This window comes from Odocoileus virginianus, chromosome 14, assembly GCF_023699985.2.
Source record: "Odocoileus virginianus isolate 20LAN1187 ecotype Illinois chromosome 14, Ovbor_1.2, whole genome shotgun sequence".
Taxonomy (NCBI): domain Eukaryota; kingdom Metazoa; phylum Chordata; class Mammalia; order Artiodactyla; family Cervidae; genus Odocoileus; species Odocoileus virginianus.
The window spans coordinates 35,926,384-35,946,944 of NC_069687.1; the positions used below are offsets into that span (position 1 = coordinate 35,926,384).

The 20,561-nt window shown below is 39.8% G+C and overlaps 1 protein-coding gene across 3 annotated transcripts in view; it reads right to left on the minus strand.

The window, feature by feature from the left end:
- C6 (complement C6) overlaps positions 1-20,561 on the minus strand; it is an 89,118-nt gene that overhangs the window by 13,653 nt on the left and 54,904 nt on the right. For all 3 annotated transcript variants that reach the window (XM_020903050.2, XM_020903049.2, XM_020903051.2), the window contains 7 exons: positions 19,312-19,434; positions 13,958-14,124; positions 12,324-12,549; positions 11,012-11,183; positions 10,299-10,410; positions 6,235-6,367; positions 5,145-5,333 (listed from right to left, as the gene is read on the minus strand). In XM_020903050.2, the coding sequence (XP_020758709.2) occupies positions 5,145-5,333; positions 6,235-6,367; positions 10,299-10,410; positions 11,012-11,183; positions 12,324-12,549; positions 13,958-14,124; positions 19,312-19,434 (1,122 nt within the window). The remainder of the gene's footprint in view (positions 1-5,144; positions 5,334-6,234; positions 6,368-10,298; positions 10,411-11,011; positions 11,184-12,323; positions 12,550-13,957; positions 14,125-19,311; positions 19,435-20,561) is intronic.

Sequence of the window (20,561 nt, forward strand, 5' to 3'; positions counted from 1 at the left end):
CAGAAATTCTAGTCTTGTGGGCAGACAGACATTAATCAAACAAACACACTCTACACATAGAATATCTGCTGTTATTAGTGCTATTAAAGAGAAAGCATATAATCAAGAAAATTGATGTAGCTAGGAAGGTTATGAACGGTAAAATGGGAAGAGAAAAGGGAGTATGATGGAAGCAAAGGGAATAGACATGAAAGTGCTCAAAAGAGAGATAACATGTGGCTTTCTTGGAATTGAAAGTCAGGGAAACAAGGGCAAGCAACAAGAAATGGCCAGAGATGGCTGTGTGGTGGACTGTGTAGGGTCATAAAGGGCTTTTGAAGGATTTTTGTCTTATTTTATAAGCAGTGGTAAATCTTTAATAGGTTTTAGCAGGGGGTGGTGTGACAAAATCAGGTCTGGATTTGGAAAAGAATTTAATTCTGGCTTCTGTGTAGAGAATGCATTTGGAGAGGCATGGTGGTCAAGAGGGTAGACAATTTATGAGGTTATTACTGGGAAGATCCTCTAGAGAAGAGAAAAGGTTATCCACTCCATTATTCTGGCCTGGAGAATTCCACAGACTGTACAGTCCATGGGGTTGAAAAGAGTCTGACATGACTGAGCAACTTTCACTTTCACTGTAGTAGTTTGGGTGAAAGAGAATGGTCATTTGGATCAAAGTGCCAGAGGTGGAAATGGAGAGACGTGGGTGAACCTGAGACATTTCAAGCATGTAAAATGTATGAGAGTACATATTGTGGGTAGGTTATGAGAACTGTCAAGTATACTTCTTAGATTTCTGGTTTACATAAGAGAATAGATGTTACTGCCTAACTGAAATAGTAAATATTAGAAAAAGTTAGTAGTAAGGAGGCAAGGGTGATGACTCAGGAATTCCTCTCTGCAAATGCTGAATCTGTGATCTCTTTAGGATAGCCAAACAAAACAGATGTATAGGAATTTGGATACTCAGGCCTAAAGCTCAGTGGAGAAGACTGAGGGAAAGATTTAAATTTGTTATTAGCCTATGGAGGGATCACTGATGCTCTGGGTATGGGTGAGATTCCCCAGCAGGAGACTGTAGCATGAGGTTAGGGCACAGATCTGAGCCTTGAGGAACTCCAGCATTTAAAGTCCATGCACAGGCAGAAGCATGCTAAAGATGCAGGGCAGCAGCCAGAGAGGCAGAAGCTAAACCAGATGGCATTGTGCGTTGGAAGCAGGGAAAGAATGCATCTGCAGAAGAAAGTCAGCTCTGTCGAATGTTGCTGAGAGACCAAAGCAGATGAAGACTGAAATACTGTCCATTAGGTTTAGCAATATGGATGTCAGTGTCAACAATTGTGCAAATGGATTTTAGGGGATAATGAAAAGCCAGATTTTTCTTATAAGAATAATCAGTGGAGAAATGGACAGCTCCCAAATGTAGCAATTTATCCCTATCCCCCGATAGTCTAGGTACTAGGATGTTATGGTGGGAAAAAAAGAAGTAGAACAATGAAAACAGCAGTTATCCTCTTTTTCCATGAATCTAAGCAATAGTGGAAAAAGAGACATTAATCAAATAATCATAGTGATGAGTTTATAATTAAAAGCTGAGATAGGTATTTGGAAGAAATATGATTTCAGGAGACCATATCAGCAAAAAACAAAAACTGAGAAAGGCAAGGAAGATTTATAAGGAAATGATGCTTGTGCTAAGATGAGCAATCGAATACTGAATATGAGGAAGGGAGATTAAAGTAGAATGAAGAACATGGGTATATTATGTGCTGAATGCTGTGCTCCATTGCTCAGTCATGTCCAGCTCTTTGCGACCCCATGGACTATAGCCTACCAGTCTCCTCTGTCCATGGGGATTCTCCAGGATACTGGAGTGGGTTGCCATGCTTGCCTCCAGGGGAACTTCCCAACCCAGGGATCGAACCCAGGTCTTCCGTATTCCATGTGGATTATATACCCGCGTTACAGTAGGTATACTATATATGCAAGGGGAAATCTTGGTTATCTTTGCTTATGTTGAGCTCACCCAAAGAAGCTTTAGACTGGTTGAATTAAACTTGGAGCTGACATCTGAGCCTCCTGGATGAAACACATGTCCCTAGACTGGAGCTGACTAATCAGGCATCCATATGGCCACAGTGGCCTCTGTAAGCAAGGGAAGTAGAAAGGTGTATTAAGCAGGAGGTTTGGTAGGGAGGCAGGTTTATGTTAGAGGCAAAAATAAAGATTTTTTAAATTGGTACATTTTCTTCTTTGCTGCTATGCATTTCCATTCCCTAAGTTCTCAGATACTAAGATTTCCATTGACATGGGCTTGTTTTTCTTTGGTGTCTTGTGTGGCTATGCTTCTTTGGCTTTTGTAAATAAATCCACACTTACTCAGGTCAAGGAGAAACTCTAAGCTATACATTTCCAAAGAGCATCAGTTTTCAAGCACGCAGAGCTTTGCTCCCTGCCTACCAGTTTGACGTCATCAGTGACCACATACAAGGATTCTTTGCTCCCTCACTAAGGGTCAGGTGGAAGCCAGAACCGGTCCTCAGCTGCTCACACTTTCAGCCCTGCACAATTTGTGAGCAACACGGAAATGAGAACATTACAATCTTTGAAGAGTGATGAGGGCAAGGGGATCTTTGGAGGTGTTAATTTCTTAGAGGAAAGGATAAAAATGACAGGGGAGGTGTTCAGCATCTCATTTCTTCAGGAAGCAAAATTATCTTTCACATTAAAAGAATTAAAAGTCTTTCTGGCCAACCAATGACCTGGACATCTCTATATCACACATCTCCTGCCACACTGAGAGGAAAGAGGTTCAGTTTTATTGATGACTTTCTTTTTCTGTGACTCCTTTCATTGATCTTCCTGCCAACATTGTCAGAGAGAAAGTAGATGAGATGGAGTATTTCTTTCTTTTATCTCAATTTAGAGCATTTCGTTATCTCTCAGTTTGAATTATAATTGCAATTTCTTTTAAAAAGATGGAGGGGTGTGTGTATGTGTATACATATGCTGTTATTTGTATAGAGAAGGATCTACCTAAGATGCCCAGAGAATCTTAATTTTGTAAACTGTGTGGTCCCTAAACACATTCATCTCTCTGACGTGTACGATCAAGAATCAAGTGAAGCTAAGCTACAATACCAACCTGAAGTTCTCACAGATTTCCATATGATCCTTTATCAATAGTTTTAAGGTTATATAACAGTTGAAAAGTGAAAGTCACTCAGTCGTGTTCAACTCTTTGTGATTCCATGGACTGTTGCCCACCAGGCTCCTCTGTCTATGGGATTCTCCAGGCAAGAATACTGGAGTGGGTGGCCATTTCCTTCTCCAGGGGATCTTCCCAACCCAGGGACTGATCCCAGGTCTTTTGCATTGCAGGCAGATTCTTTACCATCTGAGTCACTAGGGAAACCCATGTGACAGATTAATTTTCCCATTTTCCTTCAGACATTATAAAAGCACAGAACAGGATAAAGAAGGCAAGGTAGCAGAGAGTTTGAAGAATTAGCAGAGCCACTTGTTTGACCCAAACTGTCTGGTTTTGGGTCTAATTTAGCCTCTCTATGCCTTTAGTTTCTTCATAGGCAAAATAGGCCCAATCATATCTGAGCTCAGATGAACCCTCTAGGATTCTCTAATTAGAAATGAGACATAACTTGAACAAGCATGCTGAGAAATTTGGAAGATATGAGATAGTTGAAGGCTCCCTTCCTTTTCCTCCAAGTAACCAACACGCCAGGCTAATGGGAGTTCTCAGCTCCTCCTGCCAGCTGCCTGTCAGACACTGAACTTCCAGGTTTATATGTTCCTCTCTTTCACAGCTTCACTCTTCTGCACCCACTAGTCCAGTTATAGACTTATCAAGAGTCAGTTTTATTTGTTTCCAAGACTATTTATGTCAATTCCTATTGTAATTGTGTAAGTTAAATATATCAACTTACATAATATATCAAACATACATATAAGTTGATAAATATATCAACTAATAAAACAAAAGAGGAAAAATTATTTTTTATAAAAACTAAGTTGAAAACATTGAATAATTTAAAATGGTTTGCAAAAATGTTTTTCTGAATTAATTGTGGATGAAACTACTGTAAAAGATTAAGGAAAAAAATGTATAAAAATTTTAAAGCATTTTCTAGTCAAATTTGCTGCAAAAGTTGCCTTTAAGCCTTCACCTCTCTTCAAAACAGTAATTCTCAACCTTGACTGTATCCAGATTAACTCAGAAAGATTTTATATAAACACAAATACTGGTCCTCCTAGCTCAACAATATCAGAATCAGGGAAAGGGGCTTAAGTAGAAGTGTTTCTTAAAGAAGTGCCTTACTTGGAGTTTAAAACTTATTATTTTAGAGAAATTAATATGGGATAGCAAATTCTATCTATCCCATAGATAGCAATCTATAGCAATCTATCTATGGGATAGATAGCAAAATTGCTATCTATGGGACAGCAAATGATGAATTAGGTATTTGTTTTATTCAAGAAAGAAATCTTGGAACTCAAATCAGGAGACCCTTTAGGAAATAAGAGGTTGGTCCTATGTTAGAAAATTGGTGAATATTTGTGTGTTTCTATGTTCTAAATTAAAAATAATAGGCTCCCAGTGGCTCAGCAGTAAAGAATCCACCTGCAATGCAGGGACTGCAGGAGATGTGGGTGTGATCCCTGGGTCGAGAAGAAACCCAACCCACCCCAGTCTTCTTGCGTGGAGAATCCCATGGACAGAGGAGCCTGGCGGGCTACAGTCCAGGGAGTTGCAAAAAGTCAGACAGGACTGAAGCGACTCTACAAACAAGCAAATAAGTTAAAATAAAATGCTTAATTAATTAAAAAGCAGTGTGTATTATTTTTTTGTCACTCTCCACCTGAGCTAAAATTTCAGTTAACCCTCAATTCTGATCTTGTTATATGAGAGCACTTGTGCTCTATCAAAATATCAAAGTATTAGATTGGAAAATAAAATTGACCGCACTCTCCAAGATTTGAAAGTATCCACTTGACCAATAGCTACTTATGTGTTGTGTGAGCTCGTCATCGACACATGGTGAAATACAACTCAGCCCATCATAAGCAATAGCATCTCTGTGGATGCTACACAGATAATCTCAAAGGACACCACCTTAGCAGACCCCAGGATCCTGAGCTGTTACCTTTTTCACAGCTGAGTGAGTCCAGAATGGGTGGTGTCCAGGAATCCCCACTGCATGTGTACCTCGATGGCCCATTGACAACCAAACCTCTGGGACAGGTTAGCTGAATGGAGTCACCAATTTTATATAATGTCTGAAATGGTGACAGTGTCAGGCCTTCTGGCACTGTTGGCTTGAGGCACTCTGTCCCTGCAGAGAGAGAAACATTTCAGATGCATTTGGTGGTGCAGAACACTCAAGGGATACAGACAGATTTTGTGCATTCCAAGAAATGATTTTAATGTGATTGACCACATTGATTCAGCGTTAATGTTGCCTTTTGAGCAGAAAAATGGGGGGTTGAGGATCCCAGGCTTCCACTGAGAAACTGCCTTTAGTTCCATTAATGGAAGACCTTGCTAAGGAAATGATTTCAGATACTCGTACCTTTCACTACATCATCGGGACATTTTCAGGAAATAATCTTTTTCACTCTTTTCCCCAGTGAGTTTTCCCGAAAGCAGGTGTCTGCACTGTGGATAACACACAGGCAGGATATTCTAATTGACGCTGGTCTCAGCTTTGTGTCATGGTATTCCATAATAACTCTTTGGAGCCCCCATCGGAGCCTTGTTTGAATCACATTTTGACTCTGATGAAGCATGGGTATGTGTGGAGTCTACAAACCCTGGCTCTCTTTTCCAGCAAAGGATGCCAATGAATTCCAAGGAGAAAACTGCATTTCACTTGACATGCCATCTCTGACACGTAGAGTTAAGCATCATTTCCCTGGGACCCATTAGCTTGTATCTCTTTGTACACTGGGCCAGGCCGGTGTCTGTGGTTGGATGCAGTTAGCAGAAGTCCCCAATTTCTTTTTAAGCACAAGCCTCACAATCCAGCTAACACGCAGGGGCGAGAACTAAAATATGAAGACAGTTTGAAATCTAATTTTAGCAGACGAATCCTATTTTCTGTTTCACTAAATCTTTTCACTAGAGTTAGTGAAAAATGGTAAAATGTACTAATCTAAGGGTGCGACTTTGTTTTAGTTATTTTGGGCACGTTCGTTCTTTATCAGAGTCCCACAGAAGGTCTGCCCAGTTCTTACGTTGGCATTCCATGTCTCCTTGCCTCCAGGTCCGGTCTGGTAAGCATCTGAAGTACTGGTATCCAACAGCTTTGAATCCAGTAAAGCATAACATTTCAACTTCTTCTCCAACTGAGTACTGTTTCTTTTCATTCTAGAATTAAAACCAAAATCAGCACATTACTAATGTTATGAATAATATCTTCAAACACCTCAGGGCCCTCCTAGATATTTTCTGTTCCTTCATCCCTGTATCAACTCAGAGTCTGCTGAATTTATACTTCTAAATATCTCTCAAAGTTCGCTCCTTTCCTTTGCCATCCTCACTGTCTTTGCTCACGGTATGTATTATCTCTTACCACAATTATCTACCTGTCTAACAACTAACTAGTCCCTCCTCTAATCCTTCTTCCATATAGCCACTTTAAATTGATTAGAATATATATATATATATATATTTACTTAATAACTTACTCTGTCTGTATATGTGATGGCTTACTATTGCAAGAATAAGAAAACTATATACATATCCTGTAGTGGTTATAAACTGAATAAGTAATGTATTCTACATATGCAGCAAATATATGCAATTGCTATGGTAACAAATTGACTACAAATCATTTGAAAATGTTCCTAATAACCTATTGGGCATTACATATTTTCCTAGTGAAGGTGTAATTAAAGTGCAACTATTGGCATGTTGGAGTTCACTAAAAGGTTTTAAGATAAAGTGGATTTTATATTCTTAACTTGGAATATGAAATTTAACCCACTTCCCCATCTTCACCTCTTGCCATTTCTTCCCATAGAATCTATGCTCTAGGAAAACAAAGGCCTCTAGGCATCTACCAATCTTTTCACATAATATTCTCTTTCATGCCTCCATATCTTTATTAGCCATTTCCTCTATCCTCAACATCTTCTCTCTTCCACTGTCCTGAGACCCAACTCAAGTAGAATTTCCTGTGTGGGAAATCTCTTTCATTTACCAGTTTCATCACGTGTATCATCCTTTCGATTTTGGAGAGAAACTTGCACAGTTCTGTTTTATGTTTATCCCATTTATCAGCCCCACCCCTACACTTAAACTTGTATAAGCTCTACTTTATGTGTACCAGACTATCAGCCCCACACCTATGCCTGAACGGTATTTCTTCTACCAGATCTCTGCCTCACAAATCTTTATGTGTGTGTTTGTCACTCTGTCAAGACTGACTCTTTGCAGCCTCTTGGACTGTAGCCTGCCAAGCTCCTCTGTCTATGGGATTCTCCAGGCAAGAATATTAGAGTGGGTTGCCATTCCCTTCTCCAGGGAATCTTCCTGACCCAGGATTCGAACTCCTGTCTCCTGCATTGGAAGCAGATTCTTTACCATCTGAGCCGTACACAGGGCTTGAAAACTATGCTGAATAAAGTGAAAAACACTCTCCTTCTTAGGAAGACAGTATTGCAACAGTCTCTCCTTACTGAATGGGAGGCAAGTACAAAGAACTGACTAGGAAGTTATTCTCTGAGAATTGAAGATGGGAATTTTGAGGGAGGTGAAAGTTCAATTATTAACCTTTGGTACTACGTGGCCATGTGATTCAACTTGTCTCCCAGAAGACGATTAATTTTCTGAAAACAAAAAGAGTATCCCATCATTGGTTATTATGGATATGGCTGTGTTTCCAAGAAGAATGGCTTGATGAGTAGTATTAATGATCTGGATGTTTTATTCAAAGGCTGCACATTTTCCTTCACGATCATTCTGAAATAAGTTATTGTCACAAGCTTCTGCTTCATTTCTCTTATGAAGCTACAACCTAAATGTTGCAGCCATCAAGTTTTGGTCAACACATCTGCTAGACTAGCTTAGCAAGGGCCTTTATCCAAAGTCACTGTCACTTTCCTCTGGGGTAAGTGCCTTTGGTCACTAAACAGATATCTTCACATGCAGTGGCATGATTGCTCTAGCCTGGAATGAGGCATATCTGCCTTTGACTGCATAAAAGGGGCATTTTGCTACTAGGAATTCTAGAAGGTGCTCATTAGGAAAGTCAAAATTGTCTTTTGAGCAAAAACTATTGTTAGGTAGGAATTAGGCCTTTAACAAAGAGTAAATTGAAACAAGGAGTGAACTTATTCATAGAAATGGAAACATATATTCTAATTTTGTGAACAGTCATTAGAATAATGAATCACTGTTTAAACCTTTTGTGTGTTTTTAAAATTAGAACATCAATCATTTTAACACTTTATGTAAGCAACTGACGCAAACAAATTAAAAATTATTTAGAAATCTGAACGTGACAAAGTGTAATTTTGAGGATAATGTTGAAAAGGGCAGGGATTGGCAAACTATTTCTATAAAGGGCCTTGAGAGTCAATTACAGGCCAGGTAGTGTCTGTCACCTTGTGCCACTGTTGCACCAAAAAAGTCATAGTCATTATGTAAACAAAGGAATGTAGTTATGTTTCAAAAAACTTCATTTGAAAAAGGAAGAAAAGGGTCTCTCTGGTGGCTGAGTGGTAGAGAATCCACCTACCAATGCAAGGGACACGGTTCGACCCCTGGTCCAGGGAGATCCCACAGGCCCTGGAGCAGCCAAGCCTGAGCACCACACCTATGGAGCCTGAGCTCCAAAGCCTGGAAGCCACAACTACTGAAACCTGCTCACTCTAGAGCTTGTGTCTCAACAAGAGACACCATGGCCATGAGAAGCCCATTCACCACAATGAAGAGTAGGCCCTGCTTCTGCAACTAGGGAAAAAATGGAGCAGCAACAAAGACAGCACAGCCAAACACGAATAAATAAATACTAAAAAAGAAAAGAAAAAGAAAAAGAGAGGACAGATCAGATTTGACCTGTGTGCGTAGTTTGCTGATCCCTGTCCTAAAGGATTTGTTCCCAAAGTACGGCTCCCCAACTAGCAGCACCAGTACTACACGAGATCTTGCTTGTTATGGAAGTTTCTGGAACTTGCTCAAGACTTTGGAGTTTGAGAATCTCTGGTTCTCCAGTACGGACTAATGAACATTCAGTTCAGTTCATTCGCTCAGTCATGTCCGACTCTTTGTGACCCTGTGGATTGCAGCACGCCAGGCTTCCCTGTCCATCACCAACTCCTGGAGCTTGTTCAAACTCATGTCCATTGAGTTGGTGATGCCATCCCCTTCTCCTCCTGCCTTCAATCTTTTCCAGCATCAAGGTCTTTTTTAATGATTCAGCTCTTCACATCAGGTGGCCGAAAACATTACTCCCCTCCAAAATATTTCTCCCCCTTCATACCTCTAGGCCTAGCACCTTATACATGAACAGAAGATGAGTGAACAGGGAAGATATATTAGTGCAGACACTGTTCTGTGGCTATTTATTTGCTGGCTTTGGAGAATCGAAGGTCATTGCTCTTTAATCATAAATATGACACAGTTGAAAACAGATTAGAGGCTTTATTGGGTTTAAGAAAGGTAAAATTTCTTTTAAAAATGTAAAATTGATTAAAGCACATGCCTCCTGTGATCAATTTTAAGTATTATGTATCTTCTGAAAATTTATATCTGAAGTCACAGAACTGTCTAACAAAAAAGTTGCTTTTAATCATAGAAACATACAGTGGTTTAAAGAAAAAAGATAATAAAACTTTGATTGCTTAAGAGTTCTATAGGTATTTAGCTTAATAAATCATTACAGGCTCAACACCGCCTATGTTATAGTCAAACTACTTTATTTCCCTGATAATATGACTTAGATAGGGGCTTAGTTTGTTCAGATTCAGAAATAAACAGTCAGATCTTAGTTGCAGACTCTTACAGAAGTCATCCAAACCGTTTCCCACTCACATAAATGTGTCATCAGCACATGAGTTAGTGCCAAGGACCACAAAAGACCCTGCCATCCTTTGGTCTAACAACTAGATATGAGGGTGTCTTCAGGGAATTCAAGAGGGGACGTGGTGGAGCCTTTCTAAATATTACCTTTTTTACCTTTTAAGTCAACAGTTTATTAAACTAAGAAAAAAATAACTCCACATAAAGGAAAATGCATGCTTCCTAAGTTCTATTTTTTGGATTCCAAACCTAAAGTGAAGGCCAGGATGCTCACCCGGATAAATCCATTTTCTGGAGGGACTGGTTGAGGACACCCTGAATCTGATTCTAATTCAGGAAGATCAGTTTCTTTCATGTCCTCATCATCACTGATGCATGGTTGTCCACTAGAAGGGAAAAAAAAAGATGTGTATAATAAAATAAATACATACACATACTTAAATGTCTATGTATGTACATATATGGATGCATATATATACACACTATGTATGTGTGCATGTATATATATATATATACACACACACACACATATATGTATATACTTTAGAGCATGCTAAGTTGCTTTAATTGTGTCTGACTCTTTTCAATCCCATGGACTGTAGCCCACCAGGTTCCTCTGTCCATGGGATTTCCCAGGCAAGAATACTGGAGTGGGTTGCCATGACCTCCTCCAGGGGATCTTCCTGATCCAGAGATAGAACCTGTGTCTCTTTTGTCTCCTGCATTGTTGGGTGGGTTCTTTACCACTAGTGCCACCTGGGAAGCCCATATATATGTATATATATATATATATAAAATAGATAAAAAAGAGAGACAATATTAGAGAGGAAAAGGGGTAGTAGCAAATCAAACACCTCACTGATACATTGGAATAGGTAAAATTCTAAGTATTTCGTTACTTAGCAATAAGGAAATAAATATAGTAAGTCTCTAGTAGCGGGGGTGGAGGATGCCCACTCTGTCCGGTAGCCGTCTTCCCATCCTTACTCGTTCTGCATTATGGAGAAGGTGCAGTGCTCCTCTTGCCGCCTCTCCCCCTCACAGGGTTTTCCTCCTTGCTGAGGGGCAGGGTTGTTGCATTCGCGGGTTCTCGATCTCCTGTAAGTAGTATCACATGAGCTCCAGGAGGACCAGCAGCCCCAGTTCCCGTCCACAGCATCTGGAAGACAGGGACATCCACCCACCGATCTCAGCAGCCCAGAGAACTGGGGCTTTGAAACCAGGCCAACTTGGTTGCCTCGCATTTTAGCTGTGGGATCCTTTGCAGCATATCATAGGGTTGTTGTCAGGATTAGAAGAAATTCTCTGTGTAAAGGGGCTGATACATAATCTGTTTTTACTTTCCTGTTCCCACAGGAAGAATAAAATGGCAACAACCCTGAATAATTTTCAACTATCAGCAATGTGTCACACAGTACATATGTGCATACATCTATGTATACATATTAACATCTTCTGAAAAGGATATATATCTATCTAATATATATATTAAAATACATTTCTAAAGGTAATAGACTGTATTCTTACTCCCATGACACATCATCTTTCTAAAGAGGATTAGAGGTAGCCATGAATATACCTTAGTCCAGTATGAAAATTTTGATTGTGGCTTAATTTATCCCTTATTACAAGCCATCCTTATTCTACATTATAATACATAAGAGACTCATAACATCAGTATCATATAGTTTACCTTATGGTATGTTTTTTATTTTATTTATCTTATGTTACAGGCATTGTGCTGTATATTTCATATACATACGTTGTTGTTGTTGTTTAGTTACTTCAGTTGCGTCTGATTCTGTGTGATCTGATGGACTGTAGCCTGCCAGACTCCTCTGTCCCTGGGATTCTCCAGGCAAGAACACTGGAGTGGGTTGCCATTTCCTTCTCCAGGGGATTTTCCTGACTCAAGGATCAAACCTACTTCTCTTATGTCTCCTGCATTGGCAGGTGGGTTCTTTACCACTAGCACCATCTGGGAAGCCCATAGACATATACACACATATATAACTTTCGAGTGTATAGTGGCCTTATCCCCATTTCATGGAAAACAGATTGAGGCACAGAGAGTAGGTGACTTTTCCAGGGTCACACAATTGATAGGTTACAGCTGAGAGTCACATCAAACTGTTTGACTTTTGAGTCTAATTTTCTCCAGGCCTAACTTCCTTGTGAATTTGCATAAGGTGGAAATTGCAAGGACAACTTTTGTTTTGTTTTGCTGTTTTCATCAACCAACCTAGAATACTTTGGGAAGGGAGAGCTTCCTGCCTCCTAGTGAATTACTGACACTTACTAGATTTGTAATCCGGGGAGCGTCTCTCGCAGTTCTCGCCGTAGGTGCCACTCTGGCAAACACACAGACATTCGGTCCCTGAGAGCACGGGGCGGCCATTGTTAGGGCATCGGGCACACTGGCAAGGGTCAAACTTGGCCGCATATTCTTGAAAAGCTCTCCTGAGGTTGTTCCGTCTTGTCACTGCACAGGGGATGTTTCTGACCAGGTCTGTGATGGGAGCAAGCTAAGAGCAGATGGGAGGGGAAAGCTCCAGTCAGAGTCACCTCATTGGCATATGTTGACATCACCACCCAGTTCTCGTGAAATCAGAGGCAAGACCTGGACAATTGTATGCTTCAAAGTGATTATTGTAGAATACGGCATATCTGTCTATTGAACCAGTAGAGGAAAGCCCTCTCGATGAGGGAAGGGGAGGGCGGGAGCTTCTTCCCTTCTATCCTGGGTAGACCAGCTGTCTTCAAGATTAGCTGGCTTCCATTGTCCTTAAAGTATAGCAGGTGTACTGTGCATGGAGTTTACTCTCCCGCGCTTCTACCATGGAGGAAGCCTCAGATGAGGTGTCATTATGAGAATTCACGTCATCTTACTTATTAAGCATCAGTGTCTGGAGATAAGTGACTAGGATCAGGCAGCTCAGGAATGTTTTGCTGAAATGTCAACAAGTTTGACTCAAGGAGAAAGATCTGGGAAGAGTGAAGAGAGGCTTTCTGTGTTCTTTGTTTTTCCAGGGACAACACTATTGGCTTTTGGTGAACCAGGTGAAAAAATGTGGAGAGAAAAAACAGAGAAATGAAATTGCTGGTAGAATCAATAGAATTACAATAACAACTATGGAGGTTAACACAAAAATCAAGGCTCATCAACATTTTAAAACCCCAGAGGAATGACTCTCTATGCAGTGTATGACTCACAAGTGCCCGGATGGATGGCTGGACCTCATTTTCCTAGCATAACCTGTAGAATTCCAAATATCTTCACACTGCATGTAAATCATCCTGCTTTCATGATGATTGAATTCCTTTATTTTCATTTGAATGAACTGAGCCGAATAGCTCCTTCAGGGGCTTTTTAAAATGTGCTTATGTTCCAGGCAAAACTGGTTTAAGTGGCATATGACTGATTTGTGGACAAAGTATTTCAGACATAATAAAAAACACCCTTTAATGTAATTACAACAAATATAAGACTGGTAAATTTAATCAGTGGTGATAGAAACAGAAATTCAAATGGATCTAAAATCTCATATATCCCACAGAGCTATAAATGAAGATTTAGGAGTGCTCAACTAAAGAATTGCAAGAAAAATATAGAAATCAAATGTATTATATACATGGGAAGATAAAGAGCACTACTCTAGGCAAGTTTAGGCAGTTTTATGCACCAAATTCCCTCTTCTGGTATTTTATGTATGCTAGGAATTCTAAATGACTTACTACAGGATGCTTGTTCGAACAGCAAAAACAAGAGATGTGTAATTCAATGTTTTTAAAAAAGGTATATTGTGCACGCACACCAAAGAAACACATTTCTTTTCTCATCTGAGAAGAAAATGGAAAAGGAATTGTGTGATGCATAGTTTGGGCTACCAGACAACAGCTTTAGCTCTTACCCATAATGCTTTTCAATCTTACCGCAAAGTCGATCACGGAAGGATTCTCCTTCACTGATTCTAACCAGTCAGAAAATGTCCTCTCTTCCGGACCGGAGCTCCCTTTCTCCCAAGCCAAAGCCGCCGCATACTCACTCCTCCCGCCTTGAACCAGCGATATGGATTTCTCTGATCCCTGCATAAAGGAACCTGCAAGGTATTTCAAGAAAATGACTTGTTTAATTTTATTGCAAATTCAAACTTGAAAGTAAAGCCTATTTGCACAGGAGAAAGAAGCAGATGGCAGAACCTTGTAGCTCCATTAAGTCAGCTAAGTGAAAGCTCTGGAACACACCTCCTGTCCCTAGAGGGAGTCTAATAATAGAAATGATAACCTTAGTGCTAACAGCTACCATTTATTAAGCAACTCATGTATGCCGGGCACTCTACTCTCATTATTCATGTAATTCTCATAACAATCCTGAGAAGTAGGTGTTATAATAAACATGGACTTCGAAGCCAGAAGTAATTTGGCCTGGAACATGTGGTAACCCTCCTGGTTACTAAGGAGGGAGAGCGGGTGGGATACATATTTAACCCAAGGCCTAAGGACTCTGCCTCCTGCTCTTTGATGCCAAACCTCCCACTTTTGACTTATATAAGCATATGTCTTGGGCCCCAGAATAACATAAACCACATGGTTTCTGGCACCCATTCAGTGGACCACCATGCCATAATTGACTACAATTCCAGAAAAAAGGTGATAGAATGCTTTTAAGTTTAAAGATAGGAGTAAAAATACAACTAACCAAAGGGAAAAATTAAATGTAAGAGTTGGCACAATGTTGCTTTAGAGGTAATACATTTACTGTATATAGCAAAGATCTTTTACATACATTTTCAGAACAATTCCTATTAACTAATATTGTCTTTAATATGAGTGTGTGTGCATGCTCAGTCATGTCCGACTCTTTGCGACCCCATGGGCCCTAGCCTGCCAGGCTCCTCTGTCCATGGAATTTTCCAGTCAAGAATACTGGAGTGAGTTGCCATGTCCTTCTCCAGGGGATCTTCCTGACTCAGGGATCAAACCTGGGTCTTCTGAGGCTCCTGCATTGGCATGTGGATTTTTTACCACTACACCACCTGGGAAGCCCAGCTGGGTGGTGAGAAATTGTAATGAGAAAATCAAATGGAAAAGAGGTTAGTGAAATGGGTAATAGTTAATGGCATTGATTTGGTGTCTGTTCTGGAGTATCAGTAAGGTTCAGCCATGCCCCTATTTAGAAATTCTGCAGTGAGAGAGACTAGGATGATTAAAACAATGGATGAAATACTCTCTCTATGAAAAAACTATGGTCCTTTTCAAAGTGAGCTGCTTAAGAGGGATATAGGAAGAAAATTTTAGAGGGTTTTATTTTTTTTTGCATTTTTTTCATATGAAATATGAGAGAAATCATTATTTGCCAATATAGCATATACCTATTGACAGTGATTCTGACTTGCTAGATTGATATCATATATGTCATAAGTGGAATGACACTATGGTAAGAGTTATATATGATAAGCTTGGGATCTTGAAAGAACTAGGAGTTAAGTCTATTAAGTCTATTTATTATTCCATTAACTACTATGAACAGAACACTTACAAGTGAGTAAATGGCTTAAAAAGATTTCAGAAAGAAAATTCAGACTGAAGATGATACCTACAGTGCAAACATAAGCAAAACAACTAGTAGAAGGAAGAACAGATACTTCTGTTTCTTATGCAACTTCTCATTGTCACAACATGAGTTTGACACCAAAGCTGCCTCAAAACATAGCAAAAGTTTCAAGGAGTTTTATGAAGTGTTATCACTATGATATGTGATCAAAACCAGAGGTTTCCTAGTGGTTCAGAGGTAAAGAGTACACTGCAATGCAGGATAGTTGGATTCGATTCCTGGGTTGGGAAGATCCCCTGGAGAAGGAAATGACAACCTACTGAAGTATTCTTGCCTGGAGAACCCCATAGACAGAGGAACCTGGCAGGCTATAGTCCATGGGGTCACAGAAGAGATGACTTGCCTGAGAGACTCAACAACAACTCTGATGAGCCAGATAATGAAAAATTCTATTTTATATAGACAATATTTTGAAACTAGCTCAGGGTTAGAAACAGACATATCTATATTCTTAAGTGTGCTTTTAGAAAACAACAAAATACGTCTTTGTTTTTAGGCAAATTGTCATTGTGATTGATAAATGTTAGTTGACAATGTGCTATAAACCAGGCACTAAAAACTTGGGTTGGAGAGTTGACACAATTCAGGAATATTAGTGATGTGTAAGCTGGGTAGGATGGATGGTTGGGTTGATTAATCGGTTTGGATACTACTGCAGTAGTCTCTGGTTTTGCAGTGTCTTCATGTTATTCCTAGAAGCTGAAAACTATGAGTTCATTTTGGACATTTTCTCATCTCTATGTTGGATAGATTTTACAGTTGAGTAGTTTTTATTCATTGAGTACTCAAGAATGAACATTTCCAGAATGCTCTCATGTTTTGAGATGTCTTTCTGTTCTGTTTACATATGAACACATTTTCTTTTCTCTTTTAGAAGTTTCTGAACATTCCTCTATTGTCTTAGCATTGCATTTTGTCAGTAAGTCTGACATCAGCCAGACTTTGTTGTTATTCTATAGGGAAATTGTTTTATCAGCTAAGGTACTTGAATTCATTTTAAAAATCTTTAAATTTAGTTAATTAGCTAGACTTTGCCTTGAAATTGTATATTTGAACCATATTTCTGATACAAATAATCAAGACAAATTTCATCCTTTCAGGGACCCATTCATATATTTACTTATTTATTAAAATAGTTTTTCTTTTTCATTTCTTGGGCTCTCTATTTCAGGAATACTAATTTCCATATATTAAATTATATTTGTCATTCTAGTTCCATTAGATATTCTTTAATAATGGTTAATATCTGAATTTTTCTGCATTTATTATGAACTACTTTAGATCTTTCTTTTATTAATTTTACTTTCAGACAATTATATCAAACTTTCAGTGTCTATTTATAACTATAATGTGATTCTTTTCAATATTTGTGTTCTTGTACCTTAGTTTTGAAATCTTCCTTTTCAGTTAATTCTTATATTTAATCTTTCCAAACTCTGAGGTCTTGATTTATTGAATTCTCATTCTTATTAAGTTATTCTATGACAAGACAAACTGGTATAGAATCTGTATATTCTCTGGTTTACATTACTTGGTTGATTGCATACTGCTGTTTTTTTGGCAATAATACAAATGTGTAGTTATCAAATCAGCTCTCATTTTGCTTATACTGAACATGGGCTTCCACATGTAAACCACCAATAGCCTCTGATATTTAAAACTATCTACTTATTGTTATAGTAAATATGATATTATTATCTATTCCTTGGCTGTCTCCCAGTGACAATATAAGCTTCATATTTTGGGAGTTTCTGTGATTCCCTTTGTTCTGAGCAGAAGTAGTAATCAGTCAGGAAAAATAAGGGAATAAGAAAATTTTACACAGAGAAGCAGTTATTTATAATGTCAAGACACAGTCGAGAGCATGACTTATTTAGAAAAGAGAGGCAGAAACTTAGCTAGGCAGAAAGTAAGGCAGGAACTTATCTTCAAGGCTATGTGAAGCCATGACATGTTTAAGGCCTGAGTGTTTCATGATAAGATTTGCCTTGGAGAATATTCCTCTCACAGAAAATGTGTAGAATAAGGCAAGACCAGAGGCAAAGGGACCAGTAGGGAGGCCTCTGTGGTAATCCAAGTTGGAAATGATGAGTGGAAGGCATGTGCATGCAAATGAGGAACTGGGGAGAACCGGGAGAAATATTAAGGAGTAGAATGACTGCTTCCTGCATATAGAGGCAAGAAAACGGGAGGGAGAAATCAAAGACTCCGCTCAGGTTTTTCACTTGGTTGTCTGAGCATTTTTAGAGCTTCCGTGCAAGCGTCTGACTCTTTGCCACCTCATGGACTGTAGCCTGCTAGGCTCCTCTGTCCATGGGCTTTCCCAGGTAAGAATTCTGGAGTGGGTTGCCATTTCCTCCTCCATAGGAGGTTCCTGACCCAGGGATCAAACCTGTGTCTCTTGCATTGGCAGGCAGATTCTTTACCACTGAGCCATCTGGGAAACCCCCTCTCGCCCCCTTAGAACTTATCAGTCTGTGGTTCTTTTTAAATTTAAGTATAGTTGATATACAATTTTGTGTTAGTTTCTAGTGTACAACAAAATCATTGTTTTAGCTATATATATATATATATATAGGCAACCCACTCCAGTATTTTTGCCTAGAAAATTCCATGGACAAAGGAGCCTGGTGGGCTACAGTCCATGGGGTTGCAAAGAATCAGACACAACTGAGCACACATATGTGGATATATATATATTTTTTTTCATAGTCTTTTCCATTATGGTTTATTATAAGATATTGAATGTAGTTTCTTGTGCTATACAGTAGGACCTTGTTGTTTAGCTATTTTATATATAGTAGTTTGGGTCTTTCCTGGTGGCTCAGCTGGTAAAGGATCCACCTGAAATGCAGGAGACCCAGGTTTAATCCCTGAGTTGGGAAGATCTCTTGGAGGAGAAAATGGCAAGCCACTCCAGTATTCTTGCCTGGAGAATCCAAGGGCAGAGGGGCCTGTTGGACAGAGGAGCTGCAGTCAATTGAGTCACAAAGAGTCAGACACAACTGAGTCACTAGGCACCCCTGCACACATAAACTAGTTTGTATCTTCTAATCCAAACCCCTAATTTATCCCCACCTCCACTTCCCATTTGATAATCATAAGTTTGTGTTCTATGTCCATGAGTCTGTTTTGTAAATAAGTCCATTTGTATCTTATTTTAGATTCCACATATGAGTGATATCATATGTTGTTTGTCTTTGTCTGACTTCACTTAGAATGATAATCTCTAGGTCCATTCATGTTGATGCAAGTGGCATGATTTCATTCTTTTTAATGGTCGAGTAGTATTTCATTGTATATGTGTACTACGTCTTCTGTATTTTTAATGGTTGTCTGTAGGTATCCTTACTTTGTAAACTCCTTGAATGGAAGACCTAGTTCATATCCATCCTTACTTAACAATGTCTAGTACTGGGTTTGGCCCATAGGAAGAATCAATAAATGTGCATTCAGACAACCTAAATAGGAGATAAAGAAAATCTTAACCAAGTCCTGTTTTGAGTAGTACCAATATTTGATTTGCTCCCTCCATACCACACATAGGACTCTAAGGCAGATAAATGAAACTAACGAAATAGAAAAATAGTGCAGTCACAGTCAAGTGCAATACGGTACTTAAATTATTGCCAGTCAGAACCCACGAGGTAAGCTGCTAAGAGAGTACTGTTACCTTCGTATTTCTCTGACAGTTTGTTAGTGGTGCACCGGTGTTCCACTTTTGTTTTTTTAAAAAAAAGGAAGCGTTTCTTTGTTTCAATCCGGATACAATTTTTGGCTTCTTCCTTTGTTAAACCTGGGAAATAAAGTATAAGAAAAAAACCCTGAGAATGCACCCTAGAGAATTCAGAGAAGAGCACGAGACTCTGAGCACTCGGGAAGCTTCAGGTACTCTGTACCAGCACCCAGCTCCTCTCTGCCCGTGAGCTCGAATGAGTAACGGCTTTTACTCCAAAGGCGGTTCTTCACAGGCCATGGGACACCCTGAAGAGGAGAGGTATGTGTGAGGCCCTGCCATCTTCCCTGTGGGGACCATGCTGGCCTCTTTCTGCTGTCTGCACACAATCAGCCTCTAAGCTTGCCCATGCTGTTGGCCACCGCCCCTGTATAGCAAATCAGGAGGTGAACACTGGCTGTTTGGTGCCCCGTCGTCGGGGCGCACCGTTCTTTGGGGGCCACAGCTGACTCTGTGAGGACTGAGTCTGTTTCACTTCTTCCTGGGTTCACCACCTCAAAGGTAAGTCTCGTTGGTCACCTCTCCCTTCTTCCCTGAACACTCATTCCCATACTCATCTAAGCTTCCTCTCCCTGACTTGGCCATTCACTCTACCCCTGCCTCCAAAACCCTTTCGTTTTGTCTCAGAAACTCTGACTTCCTGACTCTCGAACTCTTCAGTGTCCTCTGGGACTGTTCACTCTTTCTTATCTTAATTCAAGCCCGTACTTGATACGTTTTCCCTGTTGTCTTCAAGGGAGGTTGATGCTGCCTGGTTCCCAGTCTCTTTAGGAGTGGGAGCTGGGCTTGATACCGTCCTAGTTTCCCAGGACTGCTTGCGCAGGATGACACACCACGGGTGTATAAGTCTTGTAAAAATCCTCATGCTCTAAGACTCAGAGTATCCAGTTCTAATACCTTTGGTCCTCACTGTTTCCAAACATCCAACATTGTTTCTTCCAAACATCCAAACATCGTTTGTTCAAGATTTTGGTATCTGATCAGTCTTTCCCGCCCTAATGTTGGTCCATTATTCTTAAGGACTTCAAAATCAGTGGGGGATGTCAGGGATTGAGTGGAACAGAGATAGGGAAACAGGTCTGGCTGTTTGGAGGCTGACTTGGTACTGCCTCTCTGGGGTAGTTTGAGGAGTGTTTTTTCTTTTTTAACAGCTTCCCAAGTCACCTGACCTGATACTCGAAACACCA